This window comes from Muntiacus reevesi, chromosome 3 (genome assembly GCF_963930625.1).
Source record: "Muntiacus reevesi chromosome 3, mMunRee1.1, whole genome shotgun sequence".
Classification (NCBI taxonomy): domain Eukaryota; kingdom Metazoa; phylum Chordata; class Mammalia; order Artiodactyla; family Cervidae; genus Muntiacus; species Muntiacus reevesi.
The window spans coordinates 36,923,317-36,945,394 of NC_089251.1; the positions used below are offsets into that span (position 1 = coordinate 36,923,317).

A 22,078-nucleotide genomic window follows, 5' to 3' on the forward strand; every position below is an offset into this window, starting at 1 on the left:
ATCTGGTTGCATCTTTTAATAGACTTTAACATAACTAAAAATTCTCTCCTTTCTTAACAAATATTTTAAAATGTTAAGGATCTTCCCATGTGTCTCAGTGGTAAAGAATCCACCTACCAATGCATGAGACATGGGTTCATTCCCTGAGTAAGGAAGATTCCCTGGAGGAGGAAATGGCAACCCACTCCAGTATTCTTGCCAGGAAAATCCCATGGATGGAGGGGCCTGGTGGACTGCAGTCCATGGGGTTGCAAAGAGCCAGACACAACTGAGCAACGAAGCGCACACACACACTTTAAAATGTTGTGTACGTATTTTCCTCTCTTGCTGCCTCCTCCGGAGCGTACTTAGGGTGTGTATCTGTTTTATCTTCTTAACACTGCTTTCTTTGGAATGCTGTCCCACAACCCTATCAGTCATTCTCACAGGACTGTCAAACCAGGGACACTCCTTTCACTGAACATATACCATAAACTCTAACAACTGAGTGAGCAGTTCATTCAACTAGGACCAATCAGCCTTACTCTCCTGGATATTTTTTGACTGAGCAGACCATGAGGATGGCTAAAAGCACAGTAATTTTTAACCTCAGAGAATGTAAGCCTCACCTGGGAAACCCGTTAAACTACTTGGGTGTCACTCTCAGAAATTCTAAATCAGCCTATCTGAAGTAGAGGTTCAAGAATCAGCATTTTAATTTTATTTTTACTTATTTTTGGCTGTACTGGGTTTTGGTTGCTGCACCTGGGCTTTCTCTAGTTGCAGTGAGGGGGAGTTATTCTCTAGTTGCAGGGCTCGGACTTCTCACTGCGGTGGCTTTTCCTGTTGAGGGGAGCACAGGATCTAGGGAGTGCCAGCTCAGCAGTTGTGACACACGGGCTTAGCTGCTCTATGGTATGTGGAATCTTCCCAGACCAGGGATGGAACCCATGTCCCCTGCATTGGCAGGCGGATTCTTGGACCACCAGGGAAATCCAAGAATCAGGATTTTTAATGAAAACCCAATTTTTGAAAACTCTGCCTTAGAAATAAATCCATGACTCCCTTCTACTGAGATTTCCCAGAACTGCCTTGATTTCTAGTCTTTTTAGAGCTGTTCAGCTCTCTTCAGTACAGTGGATTGCTAGTATTTTCCATTTCATTTTTATCCCATTCTACATTGTCTCCTCTTTTCCTATGTAATTATTAAATGTGTATCACTTGGAATTAAAAAATCCAATTGACACATTTTCTAAACCTCAGTTTTCTCTACTCTAAAATGGGGAAAAGAAGAGAAGCGAAAGGCAAGAGAAAAGGAAAGATATATCCATCTGAATGCAGAGTTGCAAAGAACATCAAGGAGAGATAAGAAAGCCTTCCACAGTGATCAATGCAAAGAAATAGAGGAAAAGAATAGAATGGGAAAGACTAGAGATCTTTTCAAGAAAATTAGAGATACCAATGGAACATTTCTTGCAAAGATAGGCACAATAAAGGACAGAAATGGCATGGACCTAACAGAAGCAGACGATATTAAGAAGAGGTGGCAAAGAATACACAGAACTATACAAAAAAGATCTTCATGACCCAGATAATCACAATGGTGTGATCAATCACCTAGAGCCAAACATCTTGGAAAGCGAAATCAAGTGGGCCTTAGAAAGTATCACTCTGAACAAAGCTAGTGGAGGTGATGGAATTCCAGTTGAGCTATTTCAAATCCTAAAAGATGATGCTGTGAAAGTGTTGCACTCAATATGCCAGCAAATTTGGAAAACTCAGTAGTGGCCACAGGACTGGAAAAGGTCAGTTTTCATTCCAATCCCAAAGAAAGGCAATGCCAAAGAATGATCAAACTACTGCACAACTGCACTCATCTCACATGCTAGCTTTCCTTGAGGCTCAGCTGGTAAAGAATCCACCTGCAATGCAGGAGACCTGAGTTCGATCATCCCTGGGTTGGGAAGATCCCCTGGAGAAGGAAAAGGCTACCTACTCCAGTATTCTGGCCTAGAGAATTACATGAACTGCATAATCCATGGGGTCGCAAAGAGTCGGACATGACTGAGTGACTTTCACTTTTCTTTCTTTCACATGCTAGCAAAGTAATGCTCAAAATTCTCCAAGTCAGGCTTCAACAGTACATGAACCGTGAAATTTCAGATGTTCAAGCTGGATTTAGAAAATGCAGAAGAACCAGAGATCAAATTGCCAACATCCGTTGGATCATCAAAAAAGCAAGAGAGTTCCAGAAAAACATCTATTTCTGCTTTATTGACTATCCCAAAGCCTTTGACTGTGTAGGTCACAATAAGCTGTGAAAAATTCTTAAAGAGATGGGAATACCTGATCACCTGACCTGCCTCTTGAGAAATCTGTACGCAGGTCAGGAAGCAACAGTTAGAACTGGACATGGAACAACAGATTGGTTCCAAATAGGGAAAGGAGTACATCAAGGCTGTATATTGTCACCCTGCTTACTTAACTTATATGCATGGTACATCATGAGAAATGCTGGAATGCATGAAGCACAAGCTGGAATCAAGATTGCCAGGAGAAATATCAAGAACCTCAGATATGCAGATGACACCACACTTATGGCAGAAAGTGAAGAAGAACTAAAGAACCTCTTGATGAAAGTGAAAGAGGAGAGTGAAAAAGATGGCTTAAAGCTCAACATTCAGAAAACTAAGATCATGGCAAATAGATGGTGAAACAGTGTGAACAGTGACAGACTTTATTTTGGGGGGCTCCAAAATCACTGCAGATGGTGACTGCAGCCATGAAATTAAAAGACGCTTGCTCCTTGGAAGAAAAGTTATGACCAACCTAGACAGCATATTAAAAAGCAGAGACGTTACTTTGCCAACAAATGTCTGTCTAGTCAAGGCTATGGTTTTTCCAATAGTCATGTGTGGATGTGAGAGTTGGACTATAAGGAAAGCTGAGCGCCGAAGAATAGATGCTTTTGAACTGTGGTGTTGGAGAATACTCTTGAGAGTTTCTTGGACTGCAAGGAGATCCAACCAGTACACCCTAAGGGAAATCAGTCCTGAATATTCTTTGAAAAAAGTGATGCTGAAGCTGAAACTCCAATACTTTGGCCACCTGATGCAAAGAACTGACTCATTGAAAAAGACCCTGATGCTGGGAAAGACTGAAGGCGGGAGGAGAAGGGGACGATGGATGATGGCATCACTGACTCAGTGGACATGAGTTTGAGTAAACTCTGGGACTTGTTGATGGACAAGGAGGCCTGGTGTGCTGCAGTCCATGGGGTCGCAAAGAGTTGGACACGACTGAGCGACTGAACTGAACTGAAAATGGGGAAAATAATGTCTGCTTTCATTGTTATGTTGCAACAAACAATACTTATAATATACTAAGCACTGCACCTGGAAGATAGAGAATTAACAAAATTTTAGTTATGATGAATCCTCACTATTGTTGGTTGGTAAGAAAACTATGATGTTTGTTCAAATAATGCTTAAAAGATTTTCTTCCAGGTGGGAGGGGGGATCGGGATGGGGAATACGTGTAACTATATGGCTGATTCATGTCAATGTATGACAAAACCCACTGAAATGTTGTAAAGTGATTGGCCTCCAACTAATAAAATAATATTTAAAAAAAAAAAAAAAAGATTTTCTTCCAGTGGCTTACAAGCACAAGTTACACTACTGACTTGTGCCTAGAAGCGAAAATTGTTAAAAATATATTAATATTTGCATTAAATCCACCTCTGAGGACATGCAGTTCCTGAAAAGTATCACCAGGGGGAGATGTGCTTTATTAATAATCAGGCAAGGGAAGGCAAAAAAATAGGGAGCTGAATCAGAAGTTGGTGCATCTGATGATGCTTGCATGCTCAGTCGTGTCTGACTCTTTGCAACCCCATGGACTGTAGCATGCCTGGCTCCTCTGTCTGTGAAGATTCACCAGGCAAGAATACTGGAGTGGGTTGTCATTCCCTTCTCCAGAGCATCTTCCTGACCCAGGAATTGAACCTGGGTCTCCTACATTGGCGGGTGGATTCTTTCTGAGCCACCTGGGAAGCCCTGCATCTGATGATAGTTCATGACATTTAATAACTGGAATAATCATTTACTGTCAGTGTGGAATACCTGGAATAACTGCAACTTTCAAATATATTGTAATTTTCAATTATTTTTTAAAGTTTTCAATTTAGCAAACTCTTTCGCCTCAAATTTCTCACCAGTTTTGTAAACTGTGAGTGATTATAAGGGCATGATGAGTTTATAAAATTAGGATATAGCATAAAGACCTAGAGAGCTTATATAATACATGAAATATCTTACTAAACCTTTACCACTGTTTACAGGAAGAAAATAAACCAGACAACAAATATTCTACAACTGTATAGTGCCTTTTTCCCAAAGAACTCAAAAGTACATTACAAAGACTAGCATTATCAGAAGCAAAACAGAAACTTTACACATAGGAAATAAAATTTGAAATTATCCACACTTCATCTTATGCAACAAATCCCCTAAAGAAATCACTTCTATTAGCTTTTACAACTTGGATGTTAAACAGGAATAAATGTCAACCAATATTTCTATTTTAATACTTGCTGATGTACTAAAGATTTTGTCTTATATAACTAAATTTAAATAGAGCTACTTTAGAAAAAAAGATTGACTATGGAAGTGGGTGAAACTGAAGTTTCTCAGTCATGTCGGATTCTCAGTGACCCTGCGGACTGTAGCCTACCAGGCTTCTTGGTTCATGGGATTTTCCAAGCAAGAGTACTGGAGTGGGTTGCCATTTCCTTCTCCAGACTATGGAAGTGAATTTCCTACAAACAGGAATGCCAAACCTCTATGAACATATCTGCTGCTGCTGCTGCTAAGTCGCTTCAGTCATGTCCAACTCTGTGCGACCCCAAAGACGGCAGCCCATCAGGCTCCCCCGTCCCTGGGATTCTCCAGGCAGGAATACTGGAGTGGGTTGCCATTTCCTTCTCCAGAACATATCTGCTAATTACTCATAATTAATCTTCCAGCAATTGACTCTCATGCATATCTTTGCACTCAACAATTCTCAAGCTAAGACATTTAAGACAGATCAGTACAATTAGTAAAGTACTTTACACCAAGTAAAGGAAAAAAGGTTATCGGTTATGGGTAATATCATTTTCACTATCTTTCAAATAGTTTCTGTAGAAAAAAAAGCAAGTGCCTTACCATGCAACAGATGATTTCGATTCCGAGAACAGAGAACAGTTAGAAATTTCACCTCATCTGTCCCCCATTTCTTCTCTCCAGCCTCATACAGGTCCTGAAGCCAAACAAAGCACGAGTTTAAAACACAACAGAGAAGGTGCCAGAACATCTGTAAATACTTCCAGAACTTCAAAGAGCGGGAGTTGGCTTAGTTTTATTTTCCTGGTGACGGGGGTAGAAGTGGTGTTGGCAGTGAGTGGAAATGACTCAGGATTTTTCCTTAGGTATAAGACTAATGGAACTCTATGATATCTCCCAGAGAGTCAGAGCAAACATGCAGACTTCGTGGTTTGTCTTAAGAACCAAAGGAATGCTTGACTTGGGCTGTTCCCTATGGTAGCCACTAACTACATGTGGCTATTTGAATTTTAATTAACTACAGAAAATTTAAAATTCAACCCCCCAGCCATACTAGTCACATGTCAAGTGCTCAATGGCCACATGTGGCTTAGTGGTTACCTATACTAGACTCAGAAGGTGTAGAACATTTTCAACATTAAAGAAAGTTCTATTGGACAACACCACTCTAAAATGACCCGTGATTTACTTCTCTCTAGTGGCACGTGGCTTTTCTCCCCACTGTTCATTTATAACCAGCAGCTGGCTTGTTAAATTTCTCAAAATACCCTTCACTGATACATTTTGTCACTCCTTGGGCTTACCGCCATCTACTCAGCTGTTTCTTCACTTCCCTCTCTACTGCCATATGATTAAAGAGTCAGTTCTCAGGACCATGGAATTTTATCATTTTACAGTTGATTTACAATGTTGTGTTAATTTCAGGTGTTCAGCAAAATGAATCAGTTATACATATATACTCTCTTTTCTAGATTCTTTTTCCCATACAGAGGACTGTGGAATTTTATTTTTATTTATTTATTTATTTAGGACTGTGGAATTTTAAAGCTGGGAGGACACAACAGGTTTATCTAGTTCAGTGTTCCTCAAATCTGATTCTCAGCAGGCTTGTGCGTGCTTCAATCAATAAAGTACAGTGGTGGTGACACTGATTTCCGAGGCTAGGTCATAAAGCTCAGGCAGCTGTGGTTCTCATGGAATGCTGGCTTTCTAGGTGGTCCCTCTTGAAAGGCAGCCGCCACGCTCTGGGAAGCCCACGCCACCTGAAGAGGCCACAGGTAGGAGACCCTTTCGAAGCCTGAGGTGAGCCCCGTGTTCATAGCCCAGACACCAGACACAAGTGATGGAGACTCCTACCCCCAGCCATCTGAGCCACCTCTAGCAGTTCAAGTCTTCGTGGCTAAGACCTCTGACATTATAAGTGAGGCAGTTCTTACACAGCAATTGTAACTAGAACATGTGGGCAAACAAGGAACTTTCCATCTGTCACAGAATGATACTTTTGTAAAATATCAGAAAACCTAACTTGAAAAGGGTAAAGTTTTAGTTATGGGTAGAAAACGGTATCTTTTTGTGTTAGTTTTTTAAATAACTAGTGAGGTTGGTCATTTTTTGGTGTATTTGCCATTTCTATTTTTCTTTTTTTTGAGTTGCCTGTTAATGTCCAATGTCTTTTTTTTTTTTTTTTTAAGAAATGGGGCATTCTTATTCAGAACGAATATGAATAAGTTTCAATAACAGTATTGAAACTGTAGTTTACTTATGTATTTTCATATTAAGTTTACTATACATAGGGTGAAATTTCTCCCCATTCTATCATTTGATCTTTAATTTTGCTTGTGGTATTGTTTGGTAAAACAATTCTTTCTTTTTAAAATTTAGCCAAACTACTTTATGGTTTCTATCTTAAAAGAAAGTGCATACAAAATCCTTTTCCAGTTCCAGATTTTAAAAAGAATATTTAACTCTTTATACTACCTTTATGGCTTACTTTATTTATGCTAAAAATTTCATTCTACTTGGGATTTATTATGCTGTCAGGTGAAAGCTGGGATCTAACTTTATTGTTTCTCAAACGGTTAGCCAATCTTTCCAACTCCACTGAGTAACCTGTGCTTTCTTCACTGACTTGAAATGCATATATTCTGTATATATTCCTGTATATTCTCACATAGGCTTGGTTCTGCTCTTAGACTTTCTAATTATTCCATTGACTTCTCCCTATCTCACACCAGGACCACGTGCTTTAATTCATTTGTACATTTACTATACATTTTTTTTTTCATTTGTACATTTACTATACATTTAACTATATATTAGGGCAAGTCTGTCCATACCCTTCTTGTTGAGATTCTAATCTCCACTGTCTTTCCTCTACAGTCCTCACCTTATGTGATTGTTTTGTCTTTTTTTTTGGTGTTTTCCTCTTTATTGATGTGCCTCCTACCTTCCCCCACAATTTCAGTCCCTTCCATCTACCCCCCAAAAAGAAGGTAGCGAAAAGAAAGGATTGTTGGGGCTCTGAGCCCCTTGGGCAGTTAGAAAGGGAACAGAAACCAAAACAATCACCAGATGTGACAGAGATTGACAATCAAGAAGTCTAAAGCAGAATGGGAAAAGTGGTAAAGAAAGGGGAAGAGAGAAAGGAGAGGTATTAGAGGCCATCTCCCCCATTAAGCCTTGTGTTAAGAGGGTCTGGAGGACAGTCTCAAACATTAGGGAGTGCAGGTCCTGAAGAAGGGAGGTGGTGTTTTAACCTCAAGGAGGAGTAGGTCAAGGAAGGGGGGCCACCTCTCTCTTTGTAGAATGGGACCCCCCATCTTAGGGGCAGCAGCTTCACAGACCATAGACACTTCCATCACTGTAGGCAATGTATAGAAAGAAGTCTTCTTCAAGGTGTTCCTGGTACAGCTGACCCATCGTGGCACTGGTGGGTGGAATGACGTTGTTGACGAAGAAAAACAAGGCATCCTCTGCTCGGAAATGAATTCGCTTCCGGAGTAAGAAGTAAAACTGACCAACTGTAAGATCAGAAGGCACCAGGTATTTCTTTTTGTCCAGGTCTCCTATCCGAGCTTTGGGAGCCTTTTCTACTATCACCGGGACCCGGTCCGGGTATTTCTTTCGGATCTTCTTGCCCTCAGAGCAGCGCTTCTCGAACGGATGCTCCTCTTTATACACGAACTTCATCCTCCCGGGAACCAGGTTGGACCGGGCTGGGCTGAGGGTGTTTTGTCTTTTTTTTCCCTGAAAATTGGAGGCATTTTCAGCATTGCCTTCGACAACAATGACTGTTTTGTGCAGTGTCATTTCTGATCAATGCTGCTTCTAATAAACGTTTATTCTGTCTTTCCTTTGTTTCTTTTTAGAATATTTATTTATTTTTGGCTGCATCGGGTCTCAGTTGTGACACACGGGCTCTAGAGCAAAGGGTCAATAGTTGCGGTGCTCCGGCTTAGTTGCCCCTTGGCATGAGGGATTTTAGTTTCCCACAGGGACTGAACCCGAGTCCCCTGCGTTGGAAGGCAGATTCTTAACCACTGGATCGCCAGGGAAGTCTCCTTTCCTTGTTTCTAAGAACACTTCCCCTCCGCTCCTCTAGCCTTCTCTTTATCTCTGCTTGTCTTCATGCAGTTCCATTTTCAGCTCCATTATTTTCTCATTGCATCTTTTTTTTTAAAAGCTCTTGTTTAGGTAATTAAAACCTGTCATTCTCTTATGTGTGTCAGGATCCAGAGCGAGCTGAAATTTGTCTCTTCCTTAAAGTGAGCCCCTGTTTGCCTCCCTTTGGGTCCCAGTTTCTTCACGGGCCACATAGTATTTGAGTTGAGATTAGTGGATGTTCATGATCTTTGATCTTGAAATGATAAACAATTTATCCAGACCTGGTTTTCTCCACACAACACGGTGCAATGGATTCTTCTTGGAGCTCCTCACTTTTCATCTGGATGAATTTCAATCAGGAGGACTCGCTGCAGGTCCAGTGGAGGCGGCTGAGACACAGCCCAAGTTTTCCCTGAGGAGTTTCTCCACTTGCAGGAAGCCACTCTATTTCCATCGGGGGCAGTGTGTGTGTGTGTGTGTGTTAACTTCTTTTCTGGGGCAGCAATGACTATCCGGCATCCTTGGCCCAGCTTTGCTGCCCATCTGGCACGGTTTCCAGTTTTGATGCAGATTTTTCTCTATTTTTGTATTTCCTGGTTTGTTTTTCAAAGTGAATCAAATATGTGCCAGATTCTAACAAAAGCTCTGAAGGGCATTTTCAATGTGCTTTTAATACATTATGAATTTCTTTTTCAAGTAGGAATTCTGAATACTACCTGTTATTTCCTTGGGTGTGGTTTTCATTGCAAGAATAGATAAAATTGGACATTTAGCTTCTCTATATTTTAAATTTTCTACCTTTGATAATAAATTACTACCTAATTTCCCCTGTCCTGATAATTCTTTTCATCACAAACTAATTTACTTGCCTCAAAATCCAGTTCCATAATACCCAAAGTCTGCAAATGGCCCTTTGCTGATGCACCTTAAAGAACAAAGGCTAGCCAGATTTTCCTCTTGTTTTATTTTGGAAGAAGAGTGGAAACCTTGGAGAGGGGTTCTTAAATTCTTTGTTTCTTTGTAAGACTTGGAGGATACAGAAAAATGAGTTCCAGTCCTTCCAGCTTCCCCCAGCCCATATTTGTTGTTAAGCACCTTTTCACCTGGTCACTTACAAGGAGAACTATGCTCCCTGAAGGACTCCCAAATATTTGTTAAATTGCATGGTTTTGTTGTGTTTTTTAAAAATTAGGCATAATTGACATATAACATTATGTTAGTTTCAGGTGCAGAACATAATAATTTGATATTTGTACACACTGTGAAATGACCCCTCCCACAATGAGTCTTACCATCTGGCACCACATATAATTACAAAGTATTTTTTCTTATGATAAGGACTCTTAAGATCTATTCTCTTTGGAATTTTCAAGTATGCAATATAGCATTAGTGTTTTTTTAACACAATTTTATTTATTTACTTTTGGCAGCACTGTGCAGCCTCCCTGACCAGGGATCAAACTTGTGCCTGCTGCAGTGAAAGTAGAGTCTTAACCACTGGGCCACCAGGGAAGTCCCCAGTATTATTAAGTGTAGTTACCATGCTGTACATTATACCCTCATGACTTATTTATAACAGAGTCTGTACTTTTTGACCTCCTTCACCCGTTTTGCCCACCTCCACCCCTGCCTCTGGCAACCACCAGTCTGCTCTCTGTACCTATAAGCTTGTTTTTTCCTTGGTTGTTGTTTGTTTGTTTCAATTCCACATATAAGTGAGATCATATAGTATTTGTCTTTCTCTTTCTGGCTTATTTCAGGTAGCATAAAGCCCTCTAGATCCATCCACATTTTTGCACATTTCAAGATTTCACTGTTTTTATGGCTAGAGAGCATTCTTCTATTCATATATACGACAATTTCTTTCATTCATCTGTTGATGGGTACTTAGGTTGTTTCTATTTCTTGGCTATTGTAAATAATACTTCTGTGAATAAGGGGGTACATATGTCTTTTTGAGTTAGTGTTTTCATTTTTGAGGGGCAGATAGCAGAAGTGAAATTGCTGGATCATGAAGTAGTTCTATTTTTATTTTGTTTGAGGAAACTCCATACTGTTTTCCATAGTGGCTGCACCAATTTACACTCCCACCAACAGTGAATGAAGATTGCCTATTCTTCACATCCTTGCCAACAACTGGCTGTTTATTGTGTTTTTGATGACAGCCATTCTGACAGGAGTGAAGTGATATGTCATTGTGGTTTTGACTTGCATTTCTCTGATTACTAATGATGTTGAGCATCATTTCATGTGTCTGTTGGACATCTGGATGTCTTTGGAAAAAATGTCTATTCAGATCTTCTGCCCATTTTAAAACTGCATTGTTTGGTTACTTCTATTAAGTTGTACAGGTTCTTTTTATATTTTAGGTATTGACTTTTTATCAGATATATGATTTGCAAATAGTTTCTCTCATTGAATAGGTTGCCTTTTCATTTTGTTGATGCTTGCTTTTGCTGTGCAGAAGCTTTTTAGTTTGATATAGTCCTACCTGTTTATTTTTACTTTTGTTGCTTTAGCTTTCAGCATCAGATTAAAAAAATTATTGCTAAGACCCATATAAGGCAGCTTATCACATACGTTTTCTTCTAGGAACTTTATGGTTTCAGGTCTTACTTTGAAGTCATTAATTCATTTTGAGTGAATTGTTATGTATGGAGTAAGGTAGTCGGTTCTGGTTCCTTCTTTTGCTTAGGGCTATTCAGTTTTCCCAACAAAATTTATTGAAAAGACTATCTTTTGCCCATATGTATATTCTTGGCTCCCTTTTCATAAGTTAATTGACCATACATGTGTAGGTTTATTTCTCAGATTTCTCTTCTATTCCATTGATCTGTATGTCTGTTTTAATGCCAATACCATACTCTTTTGATTACTGTAGCTTTGTAATATGAATTGCATGGTTTTAAAAAATCATACAGACCTAGAGTCAAAGAGCCCAATTCCACCAGTTATGTAATCTTATACAAGTTATATAAATCTGAGAATCAGTTCTCATAGTCTATAAAACAGAAGTAATATCTACTTCACAGATTTATTATAAGGAAAAAAATGTAAAGTAGTTAGCACAATGCCTAGCACCTGGCAAGCCCACAAAAAAAGTGACAGTGGATATAATGTTTCAGGAATAAATTGCTCACTAACTCTTTATTTAAATTCAGGATTCAGGATAAGAAAGTTGTGGTACATATAGACAATGGAATATTACTCAGCCATTAAAAAGAATGTATTTTAATCAGTTCTAATGAGGTGGATGAAACTGGAGCCTATTATACAGAGTAAAGTAAGTCAGAAAGAAAAACACCAATACAGTATACTAATGCATATATATGGAATTCAGAAAGATGGTAATGATGACCCTATATGCGAGACAGAAAAAGAGACACAGATGTAAAGAACAATCTTTTGGACTCTGTGGGAGAAGGCGAGGGTGGGATGATTTGAGAGAATAGCACTGAAACATGCATATTATCATATGTGAAACAGATCGTCAGGCCAGGTTTGATGCATGAGACAGGATGATCAGGGCTGGTGCACTGGGATGACCCTGAGGGATGGGATGGGGAGGGAGGTGGGAGGAGGGTCAGGATGGGGAACACATGTACACCCATGGCTGATTCATGACAATGTATGGCAAAAACCACTACAATATTGTAAAGTAATTAGCCTCCAATTAAAATAAATTAATTAATTTAAAAAACTAGATTCAGGATTCACCTGGGCTATGGAGGTTCCTTCCAGTATGCCCCCAAATGTTCTCCTAGAAGTAGCTGAAATGCACATAAGCATCTGAGAGTTTTAATACCTTCTCTTTCCTCGAAGTTTCTGGATTGAAGGCAATTTCCTGTATCTCTTTATGGGATGGGCCTCCCTGAGTCTTTAGAATTCTTAGGATTTATATACTTCTTTCACTTCTAGTGAAAGAAAAAGCTTCTTTCCTACACAATCCTGAGTGCTTCATTATTGTTCAGTTGTTAAACTGTGTCTGACTCTTTGTGACCCCATGAAGTGTAGAATGTCAGGCTCATCTCTTCTCCACTATCTCCTGGAGTTTGCTCAAATTCAGGTCCATTGAGTCAGTGATGTGATCTAACCATCTCATCCTCTGCTCCTCATCCTGAATGGGACAAATCTCTCTCTAAGGTCATATACTGGTTAACAAAGTCTAGATCCAAACTGCATGGGTTCAAATCCCGGTTCTGTCATTTATTATCTATGGGAACTTGAGCAAGATATTGACTTCTCTGAGCCTCAATTTCCTTGTCCATAACATGGGAATACTTAGTTCATAGGGTTATTATAAGGAATCAATGACATACTTCATATAAAGAGTTTAGAACAGTGTTTAGCCCCTGGTAAGGACAAAACCAGGTCCTTACTAGGTTTTATTAGTTATTATTTTTAGTGTTATCTGGTCACAGTGAAAACACCATTAGTTGGTTTCAGGGCAGCCATCAGTGGGCTGGGTACCAGGGAAGCAACTGCCTCTTAGGGTTTGGTATTAGTTTTACCCATTTTACATAGGTTGTATTAAATGTTCTCTTTGGGAAAGTAAAAATGTGAGGTCAACAAAGCATAGGCAGGTCCCTTTATCACCTAGTGATTCAGAAGACACTCTGTGATTCTGTGGGGGCAGCCACACCATGGTCCTAATGTTAGAAAATCTGGAACCCAGGGATGCTTATATACTGATGCCCCAAACCAGCCCCAAGCCCCAGGTATCTCTGCAAGAAACTTCTGCTATTAAAGGCACCTGTGGGGATCTTTTTTCATAACAAATCACAGCCTGACCAATATCCACTGAAATATAAGAAGATGTCCACCAACTCGGCCTGCCTTATTGGCAAAAGAGAAAAAAGAAGCTTCAGTTCTACTCACCTGGGCATCCTGTCTCACGAGAGCATCATCCAGATAATTGCTTTCATCCCTGCCTCCCTGAGGATGAGAAAAGCAAACCACAGAGACTGAGAGAGGATCCAAGAAGATCTGGGTGCCCTGATAAGACAGAATGTCTGGGAACCCAAGGACGGGGCAATTAGACAGAAGGGGCATGAGTGCAGCTTAGGGAGAAAGGACAGATGTTCTCAAATGTGTTTGCGTTACGCCCATGGCTCTGATCTGATCAAACAGAGGGCAAGCCTGGTGTGGCTCCCTGATGTTGTATGGGTGTCTCTGACAGTTGAAGGGGCAGGAGAACAAATATGGTCTGGTGAGTGCTCCTCCCAGGACCATAACCCCCTTTTTCCTCCCCTTCCTCCACTCCCATGTCTTCCCAGCTAGCTGACTTATGTCTCCCTAACTGGCAACTTTATGCTGATCAACTCTGCCACATAGGAGCTGGGGAAACAGGAGAATCAAGAGACTCTGGGGCCAACTGTGGGGGCCTGAGGAGCACCCCCAAAGTGCCCTATCCCTCACCAACACCAGGAGGGCAGGACTGAAAGGTAGAGGAATGCCTAAGTGTGGCAAAATGGGCTACTTTTCTCTGGTTTGTTACACTATTTTACCGCTAGGCTATTCCAATATGCTACAATCTAGGCATGGCTCTGCAGTGGTAAATCTGGGAGGAAAAGGAAAAATGGGTAGGAAGTAAGAAAAGCAGGCTGGTTGGGACTTCCCTGGTGGTCCAGTGGTTAAGGATCTAAGCTCGAGTGCCACAACTACTGAGCCTGTGTGCTCCAGGCCCCGTGCCACACCTAGGGAAGCCCGCACACCGCAGCCAGAGAAGACAGCATGCCGCAATAAAGAGCCCCACACCACAAAGAAGACCCGGCACAGCCAAAGCAAAAACATAAAATAAAATGAAGAGAAAAGCAGGCTGGCATGATTATGTAAACATCAGCGACACAGCAAAGTGGGAGTTGGAGATGCTTTCCAGGCTTCCGCTTTGGTTGTTGGAAAAACAGAAACAAGAGTAATAGAACAAGATGAGGGAGAAAAAAGAGTTGGTTTGGAGGCAAAATGAGTTCAAGTTTAGTTTAGGAGGACTGAGCGGATGGAGGGAGGTGATGGCAGAATATCCACAAGGAAACAGGCAGTGAGAAACAAGAGCCTCACACTCTGGAAGGAGGTCAAGCCTAAAGAAAAAATTGTGAAGTGGTGTGAAATGCTTGTAAATCCATCTTTCTTTTCTGGCATCTCTGCCCCGACACTGGCCCAGACCTGCTTTTTTCATGATATCTGGAATACCAAGGTAACCTCCTGCCTGGGCTCCCCTCCTCCAGTTCAATTCATTGGACACACCGCTATCACATTACTCTTCTAAGACGTTCCAATCACATCACTCTACTCCAAAACCTTCAGAGCTCCCCACGGCTCTCCAAAAAAAAAGCACAAACTCTCCCCAACATGGGACCCCAGTTCATTTTCCGGCTCAGCCAACTGTTCCCTGAACCTGCTCCATGTTTCCTGACTCCTTGTCTTGTCCTCACTGTTCTTCCTGCCTGGAATGTACCCACACAGACCTGTGCCTCTTGAAATTCCAGCAACCCTCCTTGTCCTCTCTCAGCCAGCACCCCTGCCATGAAGCCTTTTCTTTGTTTCTGCAACCAAAACCTCTCCTTGAACCTTTCTTCTACTCTGTGCCTCTTTTTTGGCACATACTTTCATGCTTTTATTAGAGCAACACATGGGCCTGCTAGATCCCCTTCTGACAATATAAATTCTTAAAGCCCAGGACTGCCTTTTAACCACATTCCTAACTTTCAATGAATAATGATTGTCTGGCGTATATTAAGTACTTGTATGTATAAATGAGAAAAAAATGGGGATGCAAGATTAGCTAGAGTCTTTAAAGGAGAGAATATAAAACAACAGAGAGGCTTCAGAAAAACACAGGGAAAATTTTCCATTTGGGAGGTTAAAAGGTTGATAAAGGCTGGAAGAGCAGGTAGAGAGTGAACGTCTCAGTAAACCACCCCCCACCCCCATCAAAGGTGGGAGCAACTCACCGCGGACAGAGACACCAGCACGCGCTGGAACATGAACGACGTGTCAGAGCGAATATCATCTTCAAGGCTGCGCCCATATTCTAGCAAGAGAGTCAAATTAGTGACATCAGAGTGAAGATCCCTGCCCGAACCCGGGTCACACCCCAGAGTCTTCCGTCCTCTCCTGGACCAGCCTGATTACTGAAGCAGCTCATTGTGAGGTTCTTCAGCCCATACACAGCTGATGAAAAACTACAGTCTTGGTAAAATGGTCAAAATAAGTTGATGTTAGAGCAGAAACAAGATGCTCTTGTTGCTTAAATTGGGGGTTGAGAAGCCGGGGCTGTGATCCCCTCTTTTGTGGTTCCTACTGTCTAGGGACCTGTCCTGAATGTGGTTTGCAGTGACACGCAGAACTGGTTAAGCAGCACGAGGAAAGGCAAACCGCGTGGAGGCTCTGGGCCTGTGTTTGGGGACAAGCGGCGGGCTGTCCGCAGGGAGAAGACCACAGGGAGTCAGCGCTAGAACCAGACTCCCAGGTTTCGAATCTCCCGCTCTGAACCTCTACCAAAACACTTACTGTTTTGTTTTCTTTCTACTGAACTGTACGTTTATTATAGAAAACTTAGGAAAAACGAAATGAGTTAAATGAAGTGGCAGGGGGGGAGGCAGGGAACAAAACCTCATCTAATCACCCAGAAATAATAATCATTGATCACATTTTGGTGTGTATCCTTCCTCATTTTCCCCACATCACCTATTATTTTTGTTTAAGAAATGGGATCACAGCATCTCATTTTATGATTTGTCTTTTTCCCTTACCCATATAACATACCACTCATTGTAATTTAATAATATCCTCCGATATACATTTTGATGATTATGTTGTGTGGATGTGCTGTATTTTGTTTAGCCACTCTGTTGGACATTTTAAGCTAATATAGATGACACTGTGGGATCTGAACCTATGGACATTTTTTATTATATTCTTAGGTCAAAAAGGCATGTCTCTTTTAAAGGCTCCTCATACGTACTGTCCTCTGGAGATTTTTAAGGGGGAGTATTGCCACTGAGCGACTGAACTGAACTGAACTGAACTGACTGCCACTGAAGGTGGTTGCAGGACCTACAGCCTAGTCTGAAGGTAAGAAGTTGAGGAGACTGCTCCTCCAGGTCAGTCCCTGGAATGCTGATTCAGTGGTGCCACCACATTTGAATAAACACCTTTGATTCTCTCCTTGATACTAAAGAACAGCTTTCCAGCTTTCAGGGTAATAAACACTTCACTGCATAGCCTAAGAAGAGTGGCAGGTACACCTGAGAAGTCTCGAAAAGCCAACAGTCATTTGGATCAACAGGGATCTGCCTGAGAGCAGAGCTTGTAGCTGAGGCTCCCTCATGGTCAGTGTTTCAGTGGGTAACCTCCCACTTCCAGTCTAGTTCTCAGAGGACAGGGCCTCCACCAAGCCCTCTGAGGATGCTACATACGCAGCTGGTAGGTCTGGTTTATGCGCCGGATCTCCTCAGGCGTCCGGGAGGCCAGGATCTCAATCAAGCAGCCCTCATCCGTGCCAGCTCCCTAAATGTAAAAGCCAGAGGAGAGGGCGTTATGAGTCAGGTTACCAAGCTGAGTCCCAGACACAGGAGGAATATAACCAGAAATCTGCAGAGAATAAAGACAACTCCCCTAGTTCTAGCAATAGGATTTGCTCATTTTTAACTTTCCTATCCAGATTCCAACATGCTTATTAGTCATAACAAACATTTCATGGGCTGTTTTGGGGTGTTGGTTAGGAATAGCTTCCATCCTCTGCGGGCATTGTCTTGCCTTGGTCTCCCCTGTACTTTTCCTTTGAAGGACAGAATCTTCTTCTGTTTCCTAGTGACTAGCCCAGAACCTTCCATGAGCCTGAGTGTTCATTGACGTGAGGGAGGAGGGCAGTCATAGCTGAATTTTGTACTTGGTCGCTAAAAATTGGCAGAGTCTGGTGTAGGGCACAGTGGCTCCAGCATCTTGGAAGGCTGAGAACTCTTGACGGGTTCTGAGCTTACAGCAGACCAAGAGGCCCTCACAGTGTCAGTCAAAAGTTCCATTTCTCAAAAAAGGAGCTAATATGGCAATAAGTTGTCTGGAGTTACACCACAAGCACAAGTATAACCACTCCCCAGTGGGCCACCGGGAAGAAAGAATTTCTTCACTTTTGGGGAAATAACTTTGAAGTTACAGTTGCTAGATTGTAATGTCCTGTTTTCAAGTTGGCTTAAATGAAGGAAAATCCTTCCCCCATACCCTCCTCCTCCACGCTCTCAGGCCTCTGTCATGGCTTCTTGAGAAAGCCCGGCAGCGGTCCTCCTTTGCACCCCCAGCCCCAAGAGCAGGAGGAGAGGAGCACAAACCTTCATCGCCTTTCGCAGCTCCTGCACATCGTACAGCACTGTGGGCGTCATCATTCCCAGGATCACCTGCTCGAAATTGCCACTCAGCTCTGACTTCAGGTCGTCCATCAGGTCCTGGGACACAAGGAAGTGCTCCGCTTAACTGCTCCAGTAACAGAAACCAGCTGCCCTCGGTGAGGTCCAGGGATGGCTGAGGTCTCCAAGACCCTCTCAGGGGGCTCATGTCCTCGAAACCCTCTTCATAAGAACACTAAGACGTTGGGATCTGACATTACACCCTTATCCCCTCCCAGCTGTCCTGTGGAGCTTGCCAAAGGCTGCTCAGCACGTCTACAGATCCAGTTATGTGAAAAGGCTATGAAAATACTCCTCCCCTTCCCAACTACCTATCTGTACAAGACCAAGTTTTTTTCCTACTGTAACCAACACCAGGTATCGCAACAAGGTGAATGCAGAAGCACATATGAGAATCCAGCTGTCTTGCATTCAGCAGACATTAGAGAGATTTGAAAATGTAAAACAACGCCAATCTTCTCACAACTATTTTTTTGTTTTGGAATATAAAGCTATTTTTCCTGAAATTGTTATTTTTGCTAGCATGCAATGAGTTTTTATTGTTTTTAAAATAAGTAAACAAATACTTAGTTTTAAATATCCTCAGTGTTAATTTCTAATACGGTCAATATTAATAGGTGTAAGCAGCAAAAACAAAAAAAGTCTTCAATAATTTAAGAATGAAAGGGGCCCCAAGATCAGTGTGTTTGCTCACTTATGAACACACCCTGAATATATTTCCAAGTCAGTATCTACCTACAATATTTTTAACAGCTGCATAAATTTCTATATGTAGATGTAATATAATTTCTTTTATCAATGCCCTGTTTCTATTTTTCTACTATTCTTCTAAATAGGCATTTAGTTGCATTCTTGTAATCATTCATGATTAATTCTTAAGGCTCAATTGTTAAAAAGAAATGTAATAATTACTTGGACAAAGGACCAAATTCTAAAGACATTTAGTCACATTTCCTCTTACAGGTCAGAGAGTTTAAGAGCCTGCTTAAGATCAACTAACTAGTAAGAAGGCGATTTGCTTTCAAGTTCAGATCGCAGATTCTCACAAACCTGAGTCCAAAACACTGTATTTTAATCTATTGTACCTATTTTTATGCTAATCCACATAGATCAAACAGATGAATGAACAAATAAATTAGCATTCAGTCAATCTGTTAAGGCTGCTCATCTTAACAAACTGCTGTCAGGTCAGCTTAGCTCTGAAGCTGAATAAATCAACCCCAAATATGTAGCCACACTTTAGCTCACACACCACATGCATGTTCATTAAACTTCTTTGGGGATTCAGGAGACTTTAAAATGCCCAGAAGATAGTCCAAGCAACCTGATGGATAGAATCTTGTTTTCTGCTGGTGCCCAGCCAAGGTTGGCATGTAGATGCTCCCTGGAAGAGCTAAGCCAGGCCCGTTCTGCCCAGCAGCTTAATGCCTGTCTTTGGGAAGCAGCCTCATCTGACTAGCTTTTATAAATTATCTAGGAACAGAAATACTTATCATGGAGTTAACAGCACCTGAGACCTGGAGGCACTCACTGATAACGTTTACTCAATAAAAAGATTGTCTAGTCACACAGATAGGCTTTCAGTGATATGAAAAGACCGGGTGAAGGACTCGGTAAGTGAGCTGTTGGAAACGAAACTGACACAGGGTTCCTCAGGGGTGTGGGATTCAAAGCAGAAGGGGAAACATGGTGAGTGAACCACCTCTGAATGCACAAGCCAGTAAAATGCACACACATATACACACACACACACAGAACCCCATTCTATAACTGGCGGGGGTGGCCCTCAATTGAGGATCACTCAAAGGAATGAATATATGCCACAAATCGGTTTACGTAGAAGAGTCAGAATAGACCCTAAATCCTAGGAGAGTCTATTTAGAACAACAAACTGGATTTAATATTTTAATCGGTTTGGAGGATCTTCGTTCACAAGTGGCCAAAGGAAACCACCAGGTTGAGGGAAGGAGCATGGGAAGCAGAGCCCTGCCTGGTGCTTCAGAGCGGGTGGGGGCAGTGAGTCCATTCCACAACTAAGTCCCTGCAAGAAATTGTGTGCAAAGAGACTAAACTTAGCCTTGAGCTTTGTGAATCAAGAGCTCCGTGAAATCACTTCTGGCTACGGACAGTGGAGGAACTATAGGACGTGTTGAAGCTGTTTGTTTGTTTTCAAGAATATCTTTAAACAAGGCAAGGGATCCACCTTTTAAAAACAAATGGCTGGGCTTCCCTGGTGGCTTGGTGGTAAAGAATCTGCCTGCCAGCGCAGGAGACATGGTTTCTATCCCTAGTCCAGGAAGATCCCACACACTGAGGAGCAACTGAGCCCATGCGCCGCAACATTGAGCCTGTGTTCTAGAGCCCCAGAACCGTAACTACTGAAGCCTGGGTGCTCTAGAGCCTGTGCTCCAAAATAGGAAAAACCGCTGCAGTGAGAAGCACAACTAGAGAGAAGCCCTCCTTGCCGAAACTACAGAAAAGCCCACACAGCAATGATGACCCAGCACAGCCAAAAATAAAAATATAAAATTATTTTAAAAAAATCCAAAACAAAGGGCCACTACTTCAGGGATCAAGTAGGAAGGGGTCCCGGCTTCCCTGTTGCCTGAGAGATCCCTTGTCAAGGTGGAGAGCACAGGCCTACCCTGCCGATGGTGGTCTTGTAGGCTGTCCGGATCTCCTGGTGCTGGGCCGTGCTGCGATAGGCCAGGACGTTGATGATGGCATCTTCATCTGTGCCTGGTGGAGAGAAGACAGGGAGGGAGTGCGATTTGAGCAAGGAATGAGAAAGTGGATTCCTCTACAGACACTGGCATAACCCTAACACACAGAGAGAGCTTTCTAAGCAAAGAAGTTCTTATTCGGAGTGTTTGTCTATTTAGAAGGGAAACAGACACTAGATTTAGTTACATGTTGTTGTTTTTTAGTTGCAAAGTCATGTCCAACTCTTTCACGACCTTATGGACTGTAGCCCGCCAGGCTTCTCTGTCCAAGGAATTTTCCAGGCAAGAATACTGGAGTGGGTTGCCATTTCCTCCTCCAAGGGATCTTTCTGACCCAGGGATCAATCCCTTGCCTCTTGCATTTCCTGCACTGGCAGGTGGATTCTTTACCACTGAGCCACCAGGGAAGGCCCACTAGTTAATTACCACTAGATAAAAGAGTCAAGGTCTCTGAGCAATAGTTTCCTTATCTACAAACGTGCATGATCACAGTACTTTCCTACTAGGGCTGCTGCAAGTGTTAAATAAAGCAAATCAGTGCATTACTTAGCACAATGCCCAGTGCTTGCTAAATAGTCAGTACATGTTGACTAGGATCACCCGTTTCCCCTTCTCTGGAATTCTTCTCAGAGTCTTTGGATCACCCATATTTATCATCCATGTTCTTACCTTTCGCTCCTCACTTCTATCTCTTTATTATCTGCTCTGAGTTTTGAAACAGTTCAAATTAATTTTCAAAATTCACCATTTGGCACTTCATAGGGTTTAAATTGGCGGCTGATAGTATCTACTTCTTTTTAAGATCTGTAACTGTGTTTTTCTTTTCCAAGCTCTCTTTCCTGATCTCTGATTAGAAAACTATTTAACTTTATTAAAAGTGTTCATTTGAGTGACTCTTATGGTAGACTACTTCTTATGTTTTGGAAATGTGCACAATAAATAAAAATAGAATTTTGTGTTATTTCCTAAAAAAAAAAAAAAAGCCATTTGAGCTTTTTGTTGTTGCAAATGTCACAGTGTGTGTGGTGTGCTCAGTTGTTCAGTCATGTCCGACTCTTTGTGACCCCATGGACTGTAGCCTGTCAGGGTCCTCTGTCCATGGGATTTTCCAGGCAAGAATACTGGAGTGGGTTGCCATTTCCTCCTCCAAGAAATCTTCCCGACCCAGGGATCAAACCCTCGTCTCTTGCATCTCCTACACTGGCAGGCAAATTCTTTACCACTGAGCCACCTGGGAAGCCCTGTGTAAATGTTATAGAAACCAACT

At 41.8% G+C, this 22,078-nt stretch overlaps 1 protein-coding gene and 1 pseudogene across 1 annotated transcript in view; both read right to left on the bottom strand.

The window, feature by feature from the left end:
- The window catches only part of ANXA4 (annexin A4), a 73,155-nt gene that overhangs the window by 7,580 nt on the left and 43,497 nt on the right, over positions 1-22,078 (bottom strand). Inside the window, exons 4-9 of the mRNA XM_065929003.1 lie at positions 20,733-20,827; positions 18,014-18,127; positions 17,105-17,195; positions 15,638-15,717; positions 13,566-13,622; positions 5,187-5,280 (exon numbers count right to left, since the gene is read on the bottom strand). Of these exons, the coding sequence (XP_065785075.1) occupies positions 5,187-5,280; positions 13,566-13,622; positions 15,638-15,717; positions 17,105-17,195; positions 18,014-18,127; positions 20,733-20,827 (531 nt within the window). The remainder of the gene's footprint in view (positions 1-5,186; positions 5,281-13,565; positions 13,623-15,637; positions 15,718-17,104; positions 17,196-18,013; positions 18,128-20,732; positions 20,828-22,078) is intronic.
- On the bottom strand, positions 7,480-8,408 carry LOC136162782 (gamma-aminobutyric acid receptor-associated protein pseudogene; annotated as a pseudogene).